This window comes from Rana temporaria, chromosome 12 (genome assembly GCF_905171775.1).
Source record: "Rana temporaria chromosome 12, aRanTem1.1, whole genome shotgun sequence".
NCBI lineage: Eukaryota > Metazoa > Chordata > Amphibia > Anura > Ranidae > Rana > Rana temporaria.
Window position 1 is genome coordinate 37,980,810 of NC_053500.1, and position 22,829 is coordinate 38,003,638.

At 43.4% G+C, this 22,829-nt stretch overlaps 1 protein-coding gene across 1 annotated transcript in view; it reads right to left on the minus strand.

The window, feature by feature from the left end:
- The window catches only part of LOC120918708 (NXPE family member 1-like), a 28,662-nt gene extending 8,545 nt beyond the window's left edge, over positions 1-20,117 (minus strand). Inside the window, exons 1-3 of the mRNA XM_040330413.1 lie at positions 19,663-20,117; positions 17,778-17,881; positions 9,188-9,900 (exon numbers count right to left, since the gene is read on the minus strand). Coding sequence (XP_040186347.1) covers positions 9,188-9,900; positions 17,778-17,867 — 803 coding nt within the window. The 5' untranslated portion in view covers positions 17,868-17,881; positions 19,663-20,117. The remainder of the gene's footprint in view (positions 1-9,187; positions 9,901-17,777; positions 17,882-19,662) is intronic.
- Positions 20,118-22,829: the final 2,712 nt, after the last annotated feature.

Here is a 22,829-nt window from a genome sequence, read left to right on the forward strand (position 1 = left end):
GTTGGGGCCTCAATAAACTGCACCATAAAATTGTCCTGCAATAGGTTTTTAAATTTTTGTCCTTTAACTGTCCCAGAAGTGCCATTAATCCAGTCAATTTCTGGGTAGTTAAAATCCCCCATTATTATCACCGTCCCAGACCTTGCAGCCCTTTCCATCTGTGCAAGGAGCTGAGTCTCCACCTCCTCATTAACATTGGGTGGTTTATAACAAACTCCAATGATTAATTTTGAACTACGCACATCTGTATGCAGTTCCACCCATAATGCTTCAGCCTCATCACACGCTCCATCAACCAGGTTCTCTTTCACGCTTGCTTTGAGGTCACTTCTCACATAGAGACAGACCCCTCCACCTTTCCTTTTTACCCTGTCTTTCCGAAAGAGAGCATAGCCAGGAATATTAATAGCCCAGTCATGTGAGGATTGAAGCCAAGTTTCAGCAATACCGATTACATCATAGCTCTCCTCATGCATCAGAGCTTCCAGCTCACCTGTTTTGCTTGGCAGACTTCTGGCATTGGTGAACAAACACTTAAATGTATTGTTACATTTTTCTCTGGTGTTTTTCATATAATTTATAGTAGTACAAATGGCACTATTATTTCCAATGGCTGTTTGCAACATGGGAACTTTCTTGTCACCTGCCATAACCCTCCCCCCATCTATCCCCATTCCACTCTCCATTAATGTCTGACCACTAACTGACCTGTCTGCTCGATGTAATTCTAATTCACCCTCCCCCCTCAATCCTAGTTTAAATACTCCTCCAGCATTCCCATAAACCTCTCCCCCAGCACAGCAGACCCCCTTCCATTCAAGTGCAAACCGTCTTTAGCATATAGGCTGCACCCCAATGAAAAGTCAGCCCAGTGCTCTAGAAACCCAAATCCCTCCTTCCTACACCAGGTCTTTAGCCATGCATTCAGCTCTCTAATCTCCCCCTGCCTTTCCTGTGTTGCGCATGGCACAGGCAATATTTCAGAGAATATCACCTTGGAGGTCCTTCCCTTCATCTTGCAGCCTAGTTCTTTAAATTGATTCTTAAGGAGCCTCCACCTTCCATGTATACTGTCATTGGTTCCAACGTGGACCAAGACAGCTGGGTCATGCCCAGCCCCTCCCAGTAATTTATCCACCCGGTCCACCACATGCCGAACCCTGGCACCAGGGAGACAGCAAACCATTCGGTTGAAGCGATCCTGGCGACAAATTATTCTATCAGTCCTTCTGATTATAGAATCCCCTATTACCACCAACTGTCTAGGCCTACCTGCACTCCCCTCCCCACCTCTACTAGATGGGTTGCTCTCCCGGCTGTTAGGGGTAGCAGTAACATCTAGGGCTGCCACCTCTGTGTTTGCCACCTCCACATCATCACCCAACTTGGCAAATTTGTTTTGATGCACAAATACAGGACTGGCCTTCCCTTTCTTCACGCCCCTTCCACTCCCTCTAACTGCATTAACCCATCTCCCTATCTGATAATCCTGACTTTCCCCTCCACCCTCCACATCAACCTTACTGACCACTTGCTCAGTGAGCAGAGGACCCCTTTCAAGGTTGTCATTTCTACCCAGTGTTGCAACTTGCTCCTCCAGATCTCTAATACGAGCTTCCAGAAGGGCAACCTGCTCACATCTGTCACAGCGGTATCCATCTTGGAGCTGTTGCACCAATTTTGCATACATGTGACACACTGTGCACTGAGCAAAACCTTCAACCCTGCTAGCACTCATTTCCCAGTTACAATATAATTACTTGTATGAAGATTAAGATAATACTTACAGTTTTAGAAGACTCCTGTCTTAACTCTTGTTTTAAACTCCTGGTTTTTAACTCTCCACTTGTAATCAAAAATTCCACTTCTGATCAGAAATTCCACACCAGATCTTAGCAAGGAGCCAGCTCTTATGGAGTTTTTACAGACACTTATATACTCACCTGTTAACAATTAAACACTCCCCTGTTAACAATTAAACACTCCCCTAAATTAGCAGGGGAACGCCCACTCCCGCGGGATTGCCGTGAGGTGAAAATCGGAATTAAGAGGTATGTGCTGAGAAAAAAAAAACACTGGCATTCTGTCGGTAGGATGGCGCGACTCCGTGTGATGTCAGATTTTTTTTTTAAAGGGTGAACCTCCACTTTAAGTACCCAGGATGTCTAGGACAAGAGCTGGTGACAACCTGCCCTTCCCGATTCATTTGCCTACCACTTTAATGCCTGGTACACAGGGCCTTTTTTCTCAGAAAATACATGCAGGAACTTGACCACAACTTCCCAAACGACCCCACACCCTCCAAACCGCACCAAATAGTGGGTGTGGTCAAATTTTAATAACAGTGGGAAGATCTTAATGCACTCCTGGTATTTAGTGCCCCTTTAGGTACCAAATGCAGAGTTGGGGGGGGGGGGTTTACACATAGGCCCAGATTCTCGTAGAGCGGCATAAATGTAAGCGGGCGTAGCGTACCGTAGTTACGCTACGCCGCCGCAACTTAGAGAGGCAAGTGCTGTATTCACAAAGCACTTGCGTCCAAAGTTACATCAGCGTAGCGGAAATGTGCTGGCGTAATCGCGCCTAAATCAAATGAGAAACAGGGGGTTGTGTTTTATGTTAACTATTCATGACGCTTTTTCCGCGGCGATGGCGCGGCCACGTCACCGCGGATGTTTTCCGCTGGGATTTTGATCTGATGGTGTGTACAAGCCATCAGATCAAAATCCGGAGGAGAAATGTCCGATGGAATTGGTCCAGCGGACCGTTTCCATCGGATATCCTCTCGTGTGTACAGGGCCTAAGAGGTAGTCAGGAAATTAGATGTGTAATTTATGCTCCAGAACGCCTGAAGGTGCTCCCAGCATGTTGGGCCTCTGTATGTGGCCACGCTGTGTAAAAGTCTCACACATGTGGTATCGTCATACTCGGGAGTAATAGCAGAATGTGTTTTGGGGTGTAATTTGTGGTATGCATATGCTGTGTGTGAGAAATAACCTGCTAATATGAACATTTTGTGGAAAAAAAAAATACTTTATTTTGCAAAGAATTGTGGGAAAAATTACAACTTTCACCATGCCTCTTTCTAAATACCTTGGAATGTCTACTTTCCAAAAAGGGGTCATTTGGGGGGTATTTGTACTGTCCTGGCATGTTAGGGTCTCAAGAAAGAGAGATATGGCCAGATTCAGGTAGGAGATACGACGGCGTATCTCCAGATACGCCGTCGTATCTCTGAGTGTGTGGCATCGTATCTATGCGCCTGATTCATAGAATCAGTTACGCATAGATTTGACTAAGATCCGACCAGCGTAAGTCTCTTACGCCGTCGTATCTAAGTTGCAATTTTACGCTGGCCGCTACGTGGCGCTTCCGTATATTTACGCGTCGAATATGCAAATTAGGTAGATACGCCGATTCAGAAACGTACGTTTGCCCGGCGCATTTTTTTACGTCGTTTACGTTAGGCTTTTTCCGGCGTATAGTTACCCCTGCTATAGGAGGCGCAGCCAATGTTAAGTATGGAAGTTGGGACCGCGTTGAATTTTTCACGTTTTAATTTTTTTGCGTAAGTCGTCCATGAATGGGGCTGGGCGTAAGTTACGTTCACGGCAAAATCAATGAGTCTTTGCGGCGTCATTTGGAGCATGAGCACTGGGATACTTTCACGGACGGCGCATGCGCCGTTCGGAAAAAGCGGCATTTACGTTGGGGCACAATACATTTACATAAAACACGCCCACATCTTCCACATTTGAATTCGGCCTATTTACAGTACGCCACCGTAACTTTCGGAGCAAGTGCTTTGTGAATACTGCACTTGCCTGTCAAAGTTACAGAGGCGTAGCGTAAATAGGATACGCTACGCCCGCACACAAATACGCGCTCCCTACCAGAATCTGGCCCATAGACTGTCAGTACTTCAGGTATGATCAATTTTCAGAGATTGGCACCATAGCTTGTGGACTCTATAACTTTCACAAAGACCAAATAATATACACCGATTTGGGCTATTTTTACCGAAGAAATGTAGCAGTATAAATTTTGGCCAAAATGTATGAAGAAAAATGACTAATTTGCATAATTTTATAACAGAAACTAAGAAAAATGCTTTTTGTTTTACATAATTCTCATAGCCGGATTCAGAGAGACTTACGACGGCGTATCAGTAGATACGCCGTCGTAAGTCCGAATGCGTGCCGTCGTATCTTTGCGCGCATTCTTAAAATGAGATACGCCTCACTGTTGCTAAGATACGACCGACGTAAGTCTCCTACGCCGTCGTATCTTATGTGCATATTTACGCTGGCCGGCGCCGCTAGGGGCGTGTACGTGGATTTACGCATCGAATATGTAAATGAGCAAGATACGCCGATTCACGAACGTACGTACGCCCGTCGCAGTAAGCTACGCCGTTTACGTAAGACATACGCCGGCGTCCGTATTTTACGTTGTTTGCGTAAGCGTACGTGAATGGGGCTGGGCGTAGGTTACGTTCACGTCAAAAGCATTGAGCCGACGTCGTTACGTAGGGAGTATTTGCGACGTGATTCTGAGCATGCGCCGTACGAACGCCCCTCATTTACATGGGGTCACGGTTAATTTAAATGTAGCCCGCCCACTACATGCCTACTTTGAATTTGGCGGGGTTACGCTGGGCCATTTGCGCTACGCCGACGTAACTTACGGAGCAAGTGCTTTGTGAATACTGTACTTGCCTCACTATGTTACGTCGGCGTAGTGCAAATGGGATGCGCTACGTCGGCCAAAAGATACGCCATTGTATCTGAATCTGGCTATCAGTCTTTTTTTCTTTTATAGTGCAAACAATAAAAAAAACAGCAGTGACTAAATACCACTAAGAAAGAACAACAATTTCATATGGGTACAGTGTTGCATGACTGAGTAATTGTCATTCAAAATGTGAGAGCACCGAAAGCTGAAAATTGGTCTGGTTAGGAAGGGGGCTTAAGTGCCCAGTGATCAAGTGGTTAAGAGAGTGCTCCTAATCTCAGCTTGTTACCTGTATAGAAGAAACCTGGGAGCCAGGAATTTTGCTGATTGATAGGAAATCAAATACTTATTTTACTCATTAACATGTAAATCAATTTATAACTTTTTTGAAATGCGTTTTTCTGGATATTTTTGTTGTTATTCTGTCTCTCACTGTTAAAACAAACCTATCATTAAAATTCTAGACCGATCATTTCTTTGTCAGTGAGCAAACATACACAATCATCAGGGGATCAAATACTTTTCCCCCACTGTATGTATGCATATGGTTTGTTAATTTTACGGCATAGAATAGATAAAGGTCAAACACTTTAAAAGTTATATTAAAACTGATCTCCAGGCAGATATAAATGCACAAATTGATTCAGCACTGGAACCTATTAATACAACATTAAATGCATTTTTTATGTGAGCAGTATAATAACCTATTTTTTTACTTTATATTAGTGTTTTTCAATACCCTGTACAGCAGGGCTCAGACTGGGAGAGAGAGAAGCAGAACAAGGAGCCAAACGGCTGCAATGCAAGGAGCAAGCTAATAGGAGGGGAGAGCAGAGTAACACAGAGATGAACTCATCAGTGTGCTGCTACTACTTTCACTAACTGGGAGCAGTGGCATAGCGTGGGTTGTCAGCACCCGGGGCAAGGCAAGTAATTTGTGCCCCCCCAACCTGCCGACTTTTAGCACTTCTGAGTGCCTTCAAGTACAATAGTACTGAGCAACCTTATTCCAACACTGACCTATCTGATACCCATACTGACCACTATACTTTATTGTCCACTACACTACACTGACCACCATACTATACTGTCCACTACACTGACCACTATACTGTCCACTACACTACACTGACCACTATAACGTCCACTACACTACACTGACCACTATACTATACCGTCCACTACACTACACTGACCACTATACTATACTGTCCACTTCACTACACTGACCACTATACTATTTTTCCACTACACTAACCACTATACTGACCACTACACTACACTACACTGACCACTATACTATACTGTCCACTACACTACACTGACCACTATACTATACTGTCCACTTCACTACACTGACCACTATACTATTTTTCCACTACACTAACCACTATACTGACCACTACACTGACCACTATACTATTTTTCCACTACACTAACCACTATACTGACCACTACACTGACCACTATACTATATTGTCCACTACACTGACCACTACACTATTTTTCCACTACACTAACCACTATACTGACCACTACACTGACCACTATACTATATTGTCCACTACACTGACCACTACACTAAGAACTACACTGAGAACTACACTGAGAACTACACTACACTGACCACTATACTGTCCACTACAATGACCACTATACTGACCACTACACTACACTGATCACTATACTATACTGTCCACTACACTACACTGACCACTATACTATTTTTCACTACACTGACCACTATACTTTACTGTCCACTACACTGACCACTATACTATTTTTCCACTACACTAACCACTATACTGACCACTACACTACACTACACTGAGAACTACACTGAGAACTACAGTACACTGACCACTATACTATATTGTCCACTAAACTGACCACTACACTACACTGAGAACTACACTACACTACACTGACCACTATACTATACTGTCCACTACACTGAAAACTATACCGACCACTATACTATACTGTCCACTACACTGACCACTACACTACACTGACCACTATACTATACCATCCACTACACTGACCACTAAACTATACTGTCCACTACACTGATCACTATACTATTTTTCCACTACAATAACCACTATACTGACCACTACACTACACTTAGAACTACACTACACTACACTAACCACTATACTATACTGTCCACTACACTGACCACTATACTGACCACTACACTGACCACTATACTGTCCACTACACTACACTGACCACTATACTATTTTTCCACTACACTGACCACTATACTATACTGTCCACTACACTGAAAACTATACTGACCACTATACTATACTGTCCACTACACTACACTATTTTTCCACTACACTGACCACAATACTACACTGTCCACTACACTACACTGACCACTATACTGTCCTGCCTACAGTAATGCCGCATACACACCATCACTTTATGTGATGAAAAAAAACGACACTTTCTGTGAAGTAAAAAATTACGTTTTTGAAACTTCAATTTTCAAAGACGAAGTTGCCTACACACCATCGTTTTTCTCACAATGTTCTAGCAAAGCGAGGTTACGTTCCACCACGTTTTACCATTGAAGCTTGCTTCATAAGTAGCTTCTGGGCATGCGCGGGTGAAAAAACGTCTTAGAAAACGACGTTTTTTTGCTACACACGGTCAATTTCTGTGAAGTAAAAAGTGCACTTTTGAAAAACGACACATAAAATTGAAGCATGCTTCAATTTTTTTTGGTCGTTTTTTAGAAGACATAAAACGACGTTTTCCCCCACACACAGTCAATTAAAGTGACGTTTTTAAAAACTTCATTTTTTTTCATCACATAAAGTGATGGTGTGTACGCGGCATTACTCTCTGCTAGTCTCTCTCTCTCTCCCTGCCTCTCTGTTTGCCTCTGTCTCTCTTTGCCTCTCTCTCTCTATGCCTCTGTCTCTCTCTCTCTCTTTGCCTGTCTCCCTCTCTCTCTATGCCTCTGTCTCTTTCTTTCTCTTTGCCTCTGTCTCCCTCTCTCTCTTTGCCTCTGTCACTCTCTCTCTTGGCCTTTGTCTCTCTCTTTGCCTCTCTCTCTCTCTCTCTTTGCCGCTGTCTCTCTCTCTCTCTCTCTTTGCCTCTGTCTCTCTTTCTTTGCCTCTGTCTCTCTCTTTTTGCCTCTCTCTCTTTTTGCCTCTGTCTTTCTCTTTGCCTCTGTCTCTCTTTGCCTCTCTCTCTCTATGCCTCTGTCTCTCTCTCTCTCTTTGCCTGTCTCCCTCTCTCTCTATGCCTCTGTCTCTTTCTTTCTCTTTGCCTCTGTCTCCCTCTCTCTCTTTGCCTCTGTCACTCTCTCTCTTGGCCTTTGTCTCTCTCTTTGCCTCTCTCTCTCTCTCTCTTTGCCGCTGTCTCTCTCTCTCTCTCTCTTTGCCTCTGTCTCTCTTTCTTTGCCTCTGTCTCTCTCTTTTTGCCTCTCTCTCTTTTTGCCTCTGTCTTTCTCTTAGCCTCTGTCTCTCTCTTAGCCTCTGTCTCTCTCTTTGCCTCTGTCTCTCTCCCTCTTTGTCTCTGTCTCTCTCCCTCTTTGTCTCTGTCTCTCTCCCTCTTTGTCTCTGTCTCTCTCCCTCTTTGTCTCTGTCTCTCTCCCTCTTTGCCTCGTCTCTCTCTCTCTTTGCCTCTGTGTCTCTCTCTTTGCCTCTGCCCCCCTCTCTCTTTGCCTCTGTCTCTCTCTCTCTCTTTGCCTCTGCCTCTCTCTCTATTTGCCTCTCTCTCTCTTTGCCTCTGTCTCTCTCACTCTCTGCCTCTGTTTCTCTCTCTGCCTCTCTCCCCAGTCCGTGTTCCTCCTCACCTGCTTGTCCTGCATCATGACATCGGTCCGGAGGATAGGAGGAGGCAACCGGCATGTTTGTTCAGTGTCCGGTGCACTGTGATTGGGCGTATGGAGGTCATCTTCAGAGGCGGGAGTTCCGGATCACGGACAGGCCAGCCCCACACCGCACATGACCCCCATGGCCCAATCACAGGGCGCTGGACATTGAAAGATGGCGGCCGGAGCTTTGGGCTTTTGGAGGACGCAGCCAGTAGTGACACACACTGGCTTGAAATTGCACCCCCATAAATATCCTGCCGGGGCCACGGCACCCCCCACGCTATGCCACTGCCTGGGAGGGGACATGTACACGAGAGAGAAATTGTAATAGAGATAGATCAGGTCTCCTTCCTCGCCAGCCAGGACAGTGTTGTGTGGTAGAGCTGTGTAATTCTCAGGACTGGATAGTCAGAAATACAAATCATTTGGCAGGTAAAATAGCTCCATTATGTATTACATCTGTGAATTTAGCTGTTTGCTTGATGTTCAGCTTTAAAATCCCTGGACAAGGTGAAAAATATATGTAACCCTGTGTAAAATTTATATTGTATTGTGCAATTTTTATGTGTTTTTCTTGGTGGAAATTTAAGCAGTTTCTATCGGATATGTACTGACCTGTCCAAAAGAGATTTCTCAGGTGTGCTTAGAAAGGAGAGATCACTGTTGAAATCCTGGAGGTATGTTAATGACTCACAATGGAAAGATTCTGGTTTAGCGCAGTAAAATATCTCATTATATTCTTCCTTTCTATATTCACATATTTCCTTCTTTGTATTCGGTTGGAATCCACATTCAGACTTCACTTGATGAGTTCCATTTGTAAAAGTCCCCATGAAGTAAATGAGGCCATAGTCCCGATTCCTCGCTCTCCACAATGCTGAGACAGCCTCACTTGGATGGTAGAGGACCAACGAGAAGAAAACCTTTCCTTCCCAAAATAAAGTGAAATGGGCATGATAGGTTCCATTGTTAAAATCTTCAATTCTCCCAGAAGCCGCAGCTTTAAGATCTGGAGAAAAGATCCTAGCTCTTATGAAGTCTCCTCCATATGTTTTCCTGTTACCCAAATGGTCAAACATCTCAATTTGGACAATTATTGTCTCTCCAACACAATACTTTTTTCTTGGGTTCAGTATGGTGGCTCTGCTCTTCTTAGCACTGGTTGTGTGGTCCTTGTGGGTGAACGTGATGGAAGGAATCAAGACAGCAATGTTTTTGAAAATGAGAGAAGCTTGAATTTCATCCTCTAATGAGTAGCCGGGAATTGATACAATTTTTTTCTTATAATGTACAGTGGGATTGCTGAAATATGGGACTACATCGGAGCTCTGGAATAAAAAAAAAAAAAAAAAGGTATAAATACTAATTTAAAGTTCACCAAGTTTTGAGGACATCATATGCTGCAATGAAGTAGGCAGGGGATATTTAACAATTGGGAACTTAAACTCTTGACACGGACAGCATATATTAGGCCCTTTGTAAACAACTTACTGTGCTGAGAGCGCACTCCCTGCACTCTCCCAGCATGGTACCCTGTGGGGATCGGTAAGCTCCCAATGCATATTGCGATCGGGAGCTTTCCGATCATATGACCGCTGTGACAGCCAATCACAGTGGTCAGATAACCAGAATACAAAAGGAAAATCCTTCCGGGGAGGATAAAAAGAGAATATGTCCCCCCCGGATAAAGACGCCAATACCCATTTACCGGCACATAACCAGAATGCCCGTCTCTCGGCTTTTGGATCTTTTAAAGGCCCAGGAGGCAGTCGGCACCAAGGGGTTAACACATTTTTTCATTTCTGTTGTAAAATTTGAGAAAACCTCACTATATGTAAATAATTTCTTGCCTTTTAGATGTTTCTCAGGACAAGGTGCCATGGCTGACTGCAAGGCTTTGTGAACATTGGGCTGGATTGAGGTAGAATTGCCCATTTTTTACGGAGGCACAGGGCAACGTTTTTGCCCTGCGCCCCCGCAGATTTGCTGCGCTGCCCTTGATTCACGGAGCAGTAGCTCCGTAAACTGCGTGGGCGCGCCGGCAAAATGCCCGGCGCAAGCGCGCACAATTTAAATGATCCCGTAGGGGGCGGGAATCATTTAAATTAGGCGTGTTCCCGCGCCGATCGTAGAGCGCATGCTCCGTCGGGAAACTTTCCCGACGTGCATTGCGGCAAATGACGTCGCAAGGACGTCATTTGCTTCAAAGTGAACGTGAATGGCGTCCAGCGCCATTCACGATTCACTTACGCAAACTACGTAAATTTCAAATTTCGCGACTCGGGAACGACGGGTATACGTAACATGGGCTGCCCCTGCTAATAGCAGGGGCAGCCTTACGCAAAAACCGCCGTACGGAAACGACGTAAATTGCGTACGCAGGGCTCGCGCAACGCTGTGAATCGGCGTTAGTATGCAATTTGCATACTATACGCTGAGCACAACGGGAACGCCACCTAGCGGCCATCGCAAGAATGCAGCCTTAGATATGCGGGCATAAGAGCCTTAGGCTGCAGTCGGCGTAACGAGGTTCCTGAATCAGGAGCATTCGTTACGCCGGGGCAAGTAAGCAATTGCGCTGTGTAACCTATGGTTACACAGGCGCAATTGCTTCTTGAATCCAGCCCATTGTTACAGCGAGCCTGTCCCAAGTCTGTCCTTAGTAACAAACAATGCAAGAAGCCCAGCCCCTAAAACTTTAACCCTTTGTCAAATAGTTACAATTGATAATGAACAGTATAGGCATGGTTAATTATGGCAAACGCAGCTGCTCAGCCTGCTTAAAAACAAAGCAAACTACCTAGTGTTTATTTAGGTTCCAGAATAGATCATCTAAAAAACGTAAGTTTAATTTTTTAATACATTCATTATTTTATGAAAATTACAGTACAAAAATTGTAGGCATACATAGCGTCAGAAAGTACTCTTTGCATTCAGTCAGACATACAACATGTTAACATGAAATATCTAAATGTAGCAGCCAGTGCTCAATAAACTTGTGTCGATATTGTATCTCCTTGCCACTGTAGCTTTAGGTCACAGTTCCGGTTTTTGGGACTGTTACTTCTCATACACATTTTGTGTTGTTTTTTTCCTATCAGGGAAGGAAGAGGGCATGTCAGCTAGCTGATATGTTGGCCCTAGTGGTGCCTTCTTACCCATTATTGAAAGGGAGGATAGGACAAAAGAAAAAAAAGGAAGTGAAATAGGGAATAAAGGAGAAAAAAGGGGCACCCCCCTTTCCTTCATCAGGCTGTGTCTTCTGCCCTGAGCTAAAGGACACTCAACTTTGCATTTTGTAGGGGCCGGAAAGTGTAAATTTTGTTTTTACATTATGCTATAAAAATTGGGACATGTAACAGATAGAGATGGGCCTGAACACAGGTGAGGAATTGTACCAAGAATGCCCTTTACTATCTTCGGATGCTGCGACGGGTAAAACATCTGCTCTCCCAAACACATAGAAATACACTAGTACAGGCCTTAGTCATCTCACGCCTTGACTTTTGCAATGTGGTATACCTTGGACTCCCTATTAAATGGCTCTCCAAGCTGCAGCTGGTGCAGAACCAGGCAGCTAGGTTGATTACGGGGACCTCAAGATGGGACCATATATCACCCGTTCTCAGACTACTTCATTGGCTCCCATGTGCAAGGAGGATCGAATTCAAGGCTTTGTGTGTTATGTTCAGGGCCTTCAAACAATATGGCCCCTTGTTCATTAATAACTTGGCCATACACTACCATCCTCCCAGGGCACTGAGATCGGCCGATCAGGACTTTGCTGCCATCCCTCCAGTAAGGTTGATTTCGTTTGGTGGCCGATCCTTCAGAGCCAGAGCCGCCTCGCTTTGGAACCATATCCCGTTGCCTTTGAGGAAGTCTACTGTACTTATTACCTTCAGAAAGGCTCTGAAAACTTTCCTCTTTGGGGCAAGTTGATTATGACCACGCCTAATTAAACTGACCTGGCCCCTCCTCCCCTTGTTCTATGTCCCCCTCACTCCAAACCCCCTTGCTACCGTTTGTTTTTTTATTGTTGATATTTTACATGGTTTCTCTTTTCTTTTATGTACACGAGCTATCAGTTCGTCTATGAAGTCTTTTTTTCTTTTCTTTTCTTGGATTGCTTTTTGGTCCAGAATAGACCAGCGGACCTCCTTCCAGCGCTTAGACACACCCTTCAGGGTGTATGTGGCGCTGTAAAGAAATATTAAAATCAATCAATCAATCAGAAAAGGGGCATTGAGGGAAATAGTGCCAGAGGGGGCGGGAGCATTGCTGCAAGGTCTGTTTTGACCTTGTAAACCCTAGCAAACCTTTCCTAAAAATGAGAAGCTGAAAAGCTTGCTGGGAATCATAAATGAGATAGAAGTTCATAAATGTTATAGAGGTTGGTATAAATAGTATAAAGTATAAATAGTTAAATCTCAATGTTTGCTGACAAACATGACTAAGCAGGGTCATGACTTCACAGCAGAATATAAAAACTTTATAAGAAGACCTCAATAAAATAATAGGTTGGGTTACTTTAAATGAAGTTTAAATGCACTTTAGGGCTAAAACTATGAATGCAAGTTACTTGCTTGGGAAATATCTCTGGGGCAATTCAGTATGGAAAAAATCTAGGGGTCCTAGTAGATCACAGGCTCAGCAATAGCACGCAATGGCAAGCTGCAGCAAGCAAGGCCAGCAGACTATTAGTGTGCATTAAAAATGGTATATACTCAAGAGATAAAACTAAAATTCTACCACTTTGCAAAACTCTAGTTCTGCCACATCCAGGGATGTACTGGCCATTGGGAATACAGGGAGTTTCCCGGTGGGCCGATGGCTCAGTGGGCCGGCTTTAGTGACAGCGGACCGCCGCCCCCCTCCGCTCCTCTGTCTCTCCCTTCCTGCAGCGCTCACCTCCTCTCCCTCCCCGCAGTGCTCACCTGGGGGGAACAAAGAAGCAGGGGGAGGACCAGAGGAGCAGGGGGGACGACAGAGGAGCATGGGGGAGGGGACAGACAGCTGACTCAACAGCTATGGCCTGGGAGTTTCTCACTTCTGCCTAATCTTGTCCAATAAGGGGGGGGGGCACCGAACTGATTCTTTGCCCTGGGTGAAATAATGTCTAGCTTCCCCACTGGTAATGCCTATAAGAGTACCAGTACCAGCTCTGGTGTTTCCACAAGCCTATAATAAGGCATACCTGTAGGTACAATGAATATCTCCTAAACCTGTTTTAGGAATCAATCACTCTGCAGGCAGCCAGTGACGTCACCGGTGTATGAGCTCCGAAGGGAGGGCATATCCGTGCCATCCCTTCAGAGCTCAGTGCCGCTGTTCATGACGTCATAGCAGTGCAGCCAATCAGACGGCCAGAGGGCGCAAACCTTGAAGGAATATAGGGTAAAGATGGAAGTGCCTTCAGCGGTGACAGCGTGCCACTGGAGGGATTCGTTCTAAGGTAAGTATTTCATAATGTGCTAGTATGCAATGCATACTAGCATATTATGCCATTGTCTTACAGGGTAAAAAAAATGCGGTTTACTACCGCTTTAGGAGGAAACATGATCGCAATATACAAATTTCTCAATGATGTTTCCAGCATAGAGAGGAAACTTTTTAGTCTCAGATGGCTTAAGAGGACATGTGGCCACTCAGTTGGACAAGAAGTAGTTTAACCATTAACTGTGTAAGAGGTTGTATACTGTCAGAGTGGTATGGATGTGGAACTCCCTTCCACAGTTTGTGGTGTCAGTGGAGAGTGTGAATAATTTCAAAACACTTTTAGATGGACATTTTAACACCATTTGAACACCATACACAGGGATATGGAAAAATGGTTGTGACATCAACACACACAGGTTGAAATGGATGTACTGATGTCTTTATTTAACCTTACCAACATTGGCCCAGATTCACAAAAGAGATACGACGGAGTATCTCAGATACGCTGTCGTATCTCTCAGAGTATCTATGCGACTGATTCATAGAATCAGTTACGCATAGATATCCCTTAGATCCGACAGGTGTAATTGTTTTACACTGTCGGATCTTAGGATGCAATACCGCGGCCGCCGCTGGGGGGAGTTTGCGTCGTAAACCAGCGTCGGGTATGCAAATTAGGAGTTACGGTGATCCTCAACGGTTTTTCGCCCTCGCTACATTGCTGCTAGTCTAGTTTCCTGTCGCAAAGTTAGTCGTCGTTTTTGGTGCCCTAACTTTACACAGCACACGTATTGCTGTATAAAGTATGGCCGTCGTTCCCGCGTCGAAATTTGAAAAATGTTCCTTCTTGCGTAAGACGTCCGGGAATACGGAAGTATGCTACGCACGTCGCCGTTCGAAAAAATGACGTCACTTCGCGCAAAGCACGGCGGGATTTTCGAAACGGAGCATGCGCAGTAGGTCTGGTGCGGGAGCGTGCCTAATTTAAATGGCACACGCCCCTTTGAATTACGCAGGCTTACGCCGGAGGCCGCCGGCGTAGGTTTTCATTGCAAGTGCTTTGTGAATCAGGCACTTGCGATGAAAACTTGCGGCGGTGTAACGTATCTACAATACGTTACGCCGCCGCACTTGTACGTGAATCTGGCCCTATGTAACTATATATGAATCCAGCAAGTTGTGGAAAGAGATAACCAGAAGACAACCCATGTATAATCACATAACAATACTGGATTGTTCAAAATATAACTATTGTTTGTTACAATGTAATGTATTGTAATTTAAATTCCAATGTTGATGGTACAAAATTAAAGGGTATGCTGTGACCATAGGACTCCTTTAAGAAGGAACTAAGTAATGACAGTCCCCATTTTTCTTTGAGCACAGGTTTATTTAAAGTAGAACTGTAGCCTCCCATTAAAAAAATGTGCTGTAGTATTTTAGTCCCACAAATAATTATTAAGCCTGCCGGTGAAGTCCACCTAATGTAGCTTCCTGTAATGGTGTGGAAACTATACTATATTGCGTTTACATAGTTGGTGAGGTTGAAAAAAGTCCATCAAGTCCAACCAGTGTATGTGCTTTATGTTTATATTACATTGTATATCCCTGTATGTTGTGGTCGTTAAGGTGCCTATCTTATTGTTTTTTTTTATTTTATCGATGCTCCCTGTTGACACCACTGCTTGTGGAAGAGAATTCCACATCCTTACCGCTCTAACAGTAAAGAACCCTCTACGCAGTTTAAGGTTAATCTGCTTATCTTTTAATTTTAGTGAATGGCCGCAAGTATTTTTAAATTCCCTTGCGCGGTACAGTTTTATCCCTATTGTGGGGTCACCAGTACGGTATTTATACATTGAAATCATATCCCCTCTCAAGCGTCTCTTCTCCAGAGAGAATAAGGCCCCTTTCACACTGGGGCGGGAGGCGCCGTTAAAAATAGCCGTGTTATACTGTTGGAATTGCTGCGGGATTTGGCCACTAGCAGTTTTAACCACCGCTAGCGGACAATAAAGGGTTAATACCGCCCGCAATGTGCCTCTGCAGAGGCGCATTGCGGGCAGTATTACCGCAGTTTTCCATTGTTTTAAATGGGAAGGAGCCGCTCCTCTCACCGCTCCAAAGATGCTGCTTGCAGGAGATTTTTTTCTCTCCTGCCAGCGCATCGCCTCGGTGTGAAAGCCCTTACATTGAGAAGGCTGGGCAGGAGTTTTTCAGGCGGTATTTAGGCGCTATTTTTAGCGCTGTACCGCCTGAAAAACTCCTCAGTGTGAAAGGGGCCTAAGTGCAGTGCTCACAGTCTTTCCCAGTAGCTGAGATTCTCCAGTCCCTTTTATTAGTTTTGTTGTAAAGGGAAGGAGATCGCGCTAAAATTATACAGTGACAATAAATGGTGAAAAAGTTCAAATCAATATAGATAGTCCCGCCACACAGGCAAATTCATAAAACAATCTCCCAGGTGCACCAACGAATCCACAAGAAGAGTGCTTGAAAGGAAAGATCCTCCACCAAGGTTACAAAGGGCCTCTTACCGGATGGAATTGATCTCCATATTATAAGAGATCTCACACAGCATGATAAGAGGTACTGGGATGATATCACATAGGCAGCCACAATACTGGAATCCTTATCAGAATATGTCCTCATTTAGCCAGGAGCTCCCATTAGAACATCCACAGGTATGCAAAAAACAGAAAGGCTCACATAGTGTAAAATCCTTTTTTTAATAGTAGGAAGTAAATGAAATCGCACTTACATGAAATGTGTTAAAAACGAGCACATAAAAGCCGGCCAGCTTTGGAAACACAGCCCGTATCCGGGTAGAAGGTACGCGGTGACGTCAGCACGCCGCCTCCCAACGGCGTGCTGACGTACCTTCTACCCGGATACGGGCTGTGTTTCCAAAGCTGGCCGGCTTTTATGTGCTCGTTTTTAACACATTTCATGTAAGTGCGATTTCATTTACTTCCTACTATTAAAAAAAAGGATTTTACACTGTGAGCCTTTCTGTTTTTTGCATACCTGTGGATGTTCTAATGGGAGCTCCTGGCTAAATGAGGACATATTCTGATAAGGATTCCAGTATTGTGGCTGCCTATGTGATATCATCCCAGTACCTCTTATCATGCTGTGTGAGATCTCTTATAATATGGAGATCAATTCCATCCAGTAAGAGGCCCTTTGTAACCTTGGTGGAGGATCTTTCCTTTCAAGCACTCTTCTTGTGGATTCGTTGGTGCACCTGGGAGATTGTTTTATGAATTTGCCTGTGTGGCGGGACTATCTATATTGATTTGAACTTTTTCACCATTTATTGTCACTGTATAATTTTAGCGCGATCTCCTTCCCTTTACATTTGTCTTTGTGTAGTATAACACTTTTTGATCGCAGCTTTACACATTTTTGTAAAATAAGCGCAATATTTTTTTTGTATTATTAGTTTTGTTACCCTTCTCTGGACTCGCTCCAGTTCCAGCACATCCTTCCTGAGGACTGGTGCCCAGAACTGGATGGCATACTCCAGGTGCTGGCGGACCAAAGTCTTGTAGAGTGGGAGAATTATCATTTTATCTCTGGAGTTAATCCTCTTTTTAATGCATGCCAATATTCTATTTGCGTTGCTTGTAGTATTTTAGTCCCACAAATACTTATTAAGCCTGCCAGTGAAATCCACCTAATGCAGCTTCCTGTAATGGTGTGGCAACTATACTATACTGCTCCTGAGTTTAGAGAAGCGTTGTCAATCTGAGTGAATAGTACATACCTTTGTGTAGTGATGCATTGTTAAGCTTAACAGGAAGACGGTAAACACTACGACAGCCAGAGCAAACATTTTTTTCCTTGTAGCAGTCATTGCAGTTTCATAAACTAAAAAACATTAGATTACTTCCGTTATTCTGGGCATATTGTTACATTAAAATAGAAATATTATAATCCAACTGATTTCTTATTTCCAAAAACTACCGCATTTATCAGCGTATAAAGCGCACTTTTTCCCCCTTAAAATAAGGGGAAAATTGTGGGTGCGCGATATACGCCGATACCCGCTTCCCGCGCTCAGTTTGAATGCCTGCGCCGACATATACTGAGCGCAGTACACTCGGGTACATTCGGCCAGGCTCGGCTCCCCTCGCGGTCACACTCTGTGACGTTTATGCATAAGAAGCCGAGCGTGCCGAGTGTACTTCGCTCGGTATATGTCAGCGGAGGCGTTCAAACTGAGCGCGGGAAGCGGGGATTCGACACAGAGACAGCGCGGGAGAAGCCGGGAGGACACCACTGAGGCCGCAGACGGACGCCGGACCGGACAAGGCCGCCGATAGACGCCGGGCAAGACACCAAAACTAAGTAGTAAAATATTTTTTTTTTTTACAGGATTTACATTAGGGGTGCGCGCTATACGCCGGAGCGCGCAATACCCCGATAAATACGGTATATTCTGATGTAAACTAGGCTGGCCATACTTTATACAATTTTCTTTACACAATTTTCCTTTAGATTTAACAAAAGCATATAATATGAGGTCAAATCTAAGCACTTTCAATTTGTATGCAATCAGGCAGGCCCTTGTACTACATAGAAAAAAACATGAGAGGGCACCAATTCAACCTGATAGAAAGTGTTTATAGTATTAAGGCAGTTGCCCCTTTAAGTGCCAGATTAACATTAAATGAGTTGTAAATGTTTTTTTTTTTTTTTTTTTTAAATAACCAACATGTTATACAGTACTTACCTCCACTGTGCAGTTCGTTTTGCACACAGTGGCCCCGATCCTGGTCTTCTGGGGTCCCTCAGCGGCTGTCGCGGCTCCTCCCTGCAACAACTACACACAGACATGCTCGCATGGTGTGTAGCTGTTGCGGGCGCGCTCCCGTGATACGGCCCACCCCCCCGCGCGCCGCGTCATTGGATGTGATTGACAGCAGCACCAGCCAATGGCTGTGCTGCTTCTAATCCATCCACTGCAGCCAGTCAACGGCCGGGCTACGACTTGACAAGGGGCGGCACTTTACCCACTCAGTTGGAGTGGCGACGAGTTACAAATTGGTACTATACAGAGCAGTACTGACTGTTCCATTTAATATCCAGGCCTGATACAGCAAGGTTCTTCCTCTCTCTCTAATTCATCAACTTTATCCTTCCCAATTTATGTTGATGTTGGCTATGTTGGCCTGGAAAATAAAGCATTGGAAAAACCCTTTATTCACTGTCTGGACCTTCGCTCACTGTTTGTCTTTGCCACTGCACCCCTGGGCCATATCAAGGTAACTTAATATGCCGATCCCAAAAACAAGCCAGCGGCTCCTTCGGGGGTAGCGCTACAAATAAATCATCCATGCATTAAAAGGCTAAATAAATTGTGAATATATATTATGAGTCCATAAAATTTATATTGGGCCTGGGACTTGGGTGCTGGAGGGACCCTCTACAACACATTGAGGAATCTTTTCTGGAGACACAGGAGCAAGGAGAAGACAGCAGGAGCAGGTCGGCACGTCCAGGAGTTCTCCTGGGAAGTCAGTCGGGAGGGCTGGTGAGTGTTCAGTCTGGGAAGACTGTGGAGAGAGTGTCAGCCTGGAGAGGACTGCGGAGAAGTAGTCTGGAGGGCTAGTGAAAGGGGCAGCTGCAGCCAGGCAGGTCGGCAGTACCTGAATAGGTGGTGCTGAGATCAGTAGCCACAGGAGTGATTATGCAGGATACTGCAATTTTGCTGCACACTTAAAGGGACCTTGAGTTCCTGCTTTGTTAGATGCACAAATGCACAAATAAAATTGCCACAGAAGAGGACCGTGTTGAAATAATCATGGACAAAACCTGCAAAAGAACAAAATGAAAAGGCGTTGGCCAAGAATAGAATTCAGTGATGAAATTCATCTAATCTTTGCTTTATTCGTTTATTATGTTTGTTACATTGCCAGCATTTCTCACGTGGGTGTTATATTGGGTGTTTTGTTTTAACAGTGTTGGTTTAATGAGATTGGTGTGCATCTATTTTATATAGGTAATGTATGCACTTTATTTATGGGGTACAGTGAAAATATTTTATGAGTTTTCCGGGAGCGATAAATGTTATTGCATATGAAATCCTGGAATAATAGCGTTATCAATAGTGTTGAGCAGAATACGCCATATTCGATTTCACGATATATCTCGAATATATAGTCGAATATTCGAGATATATTCGCTAAATTCGAATATTCGTGATATTTTATCGAAATGAAATGATTGCGATTTTTCGCTATTGCGAATGCGAAAATAATTGCGAAATTTCGATAACTGCGGTAGGAGCACTCTGATTGGCTCAGAATATTCGTGATATTTTACAATTCAAAATAATTGCGAATATTCGGCAAATGCGGAAGGAGCACTCTGATTGGCTCAGAATATTCTTGATATTTTACAATACAAAATAATTGCGAATATTCTGCAAATGCGGAAGGAGCACTCTGATTGGCTCAGAATATTCTTGATATTTTACAATACAAAATAATTGCGAATATTCGGCAAATGCGGAAGGAGCACTCTGATTGGCTCAGAATATTCGTGATATTTTACAATACAAAATAATTGCGAATATTCGGCAAATGCGGAAGGAGCACTCTGATTGGCTCAGAATATTCTTGATATTTTACAATAGAAAATAAAAAGTGTTTTGCATTGGTGGTGATTCTTTACTCTATCCATCTGTCACAGCCGTTTGTCAATCAAACACCTTGAAGATTGAACACGTTCATGCTGCATGCTTTGGACTTTTTTTCACTTCACATATCAAAGACATTTTTATGAAAGATTATTTTTCTATTATTGGGACTATATTTCTTTATATATTTGTTTCACTGTGTATTTCACAAGTTATTTGCGCTTACTTATTTTATAATTTGTTTGAGAGTAGATTTTCGCGCCAATAAAATGTGTGTGGAACATATAATTATTAAATAAAATAAAAAATTATATAAATAAATATATAAAAATATATATTGGAAAGCTGCTCCCCTAAAAATATAAGAGGACAATACCTCATTAAATTTAGTGAATGTGTAGTAGGTAGGGGGCGCTAGTGGTAAATTTAATTAAAGGTATGAGCAATTACAAAATACATGTGATATAAATTATAAATATACAACAACTAATTAATCAGAGCTAAATAACAAAGATCCAGTTGAATCAATAGTGAAGGAATTAGATTCACAAGGGAACCTCTACTTAAAAGAGTGGTGTGCTCCCAAAACCTTGAAATAAGAAAAGAATTCTTAAGTGATAATAATAATGTCCATAAATGGATCTTTGTTATTTAGCTCTGATTAATTAGTTGTTGTATATTTATAATTTATATCACATGTATTTTGTAATTGCTCATACCTTTAATTAAATTTACCACTAGCGCCCCCTACCTACTACACATTCACTTATTTTATAATTTGCCCATATTCTACGCCAACCGCAATGGAAGCGCCACCTAGCGGCCAGCGTAAATATTGCACCCTAAGATACGACGTGCAGGCCGTCATATCTTAGGCATGTTTAAGTGTATCTCAGTTTGAGAATACATTTAAACATACGACGGGCTTAGATTCGGAGTTACTGTACATCGGCGTATCTACTGATACGCCGGTGTAACTCTTTGTGAATCTGGCCCTAAGATTTGTTTTAGCCTTAGGCGTAAAGGGGTTAAGACCTGCTGGGATTCTCTTTTGAATTCGAAATATCCAAAAGAAGTCTAAATGTGTCACCCCCCCCCCCCCCATCTAAGAGCTCTCACCCTTTCTGTTCCTGTATCTGTAGGGCAGTGGGGTCACCTCCATGCACATAACTAAAATGTCTTGCGACATTTGTACCATGTTTCCTTTCAATATTTACATGTGATCAAAGAGGTCTCAGTCTCAGTCCGCAGTCTCCGAATTGTCCTACTGACATATTGAATGGCGTATATCTTGCAGGTAATGAAGTTGATCACATTCCTTGTTTTGCAATTAGATCTAATTTTAAATTCTCGGTTATTAGCAGTGGATTTAAATCTTTCACCTCTGCTAATATAAGGGCAACAAGGACAGTTGTCAACACCACATTTAAAATTACCAGCAAAATCCAACCATGTTCTTTTCTGTGATCTACTATCATGACCCTTCTAACAGAACAAACGTGTAAAAAGACACTGTGGCTACATCCAATTTAGTAAGACTCAGATAGGGGGTATTGAATATAAAAAGCCCCTATCGTGGTCATATCGTACCGCCACCCCGGGGATTAGAAAGTTATCAATCACAGGGATGTGTTCCTCTGAATTATGGTCAGCATATAGAAACAGAGGGGGGAAGAATTTTCCAAAATAATTCTTCAAAAAGGAACTACCGGTATTATGAAACTAAAAACCTTTTAGAAATTTCCACATGATGCTAACAATTAATAAATATGTAGATACACCCACCTCGACCACATTTATCTAAAATTAGACAATTGGCTTTACAGGTGGCCAGTGGCCACCACAAACATACATGCCTCTCAAGGATCATGCAGGGATAGTTCTCTTGACACCGTCCTAGTGCAAAAATAATTGAATAGAGATAATGGACACTCCACTGAGTATGTCAACCTAGGTAATTGCCAGTATAGAGAATTCTTGCATTTTGCTCCCTTCGGGTGGACTGGAGATTACTAATGCCAACCTTACACACGGAATAACGTTTTCTGTTGAGACAGTCCATACAAGTTGGACACAGAGTCACTGTGAAACAATCCCTCCTAAGGAACTGATGGATATTGAGATGGCAGATGAGTATGCGTGCAGATGAAAAAAAACTCCTCAGCCAAGATGGGG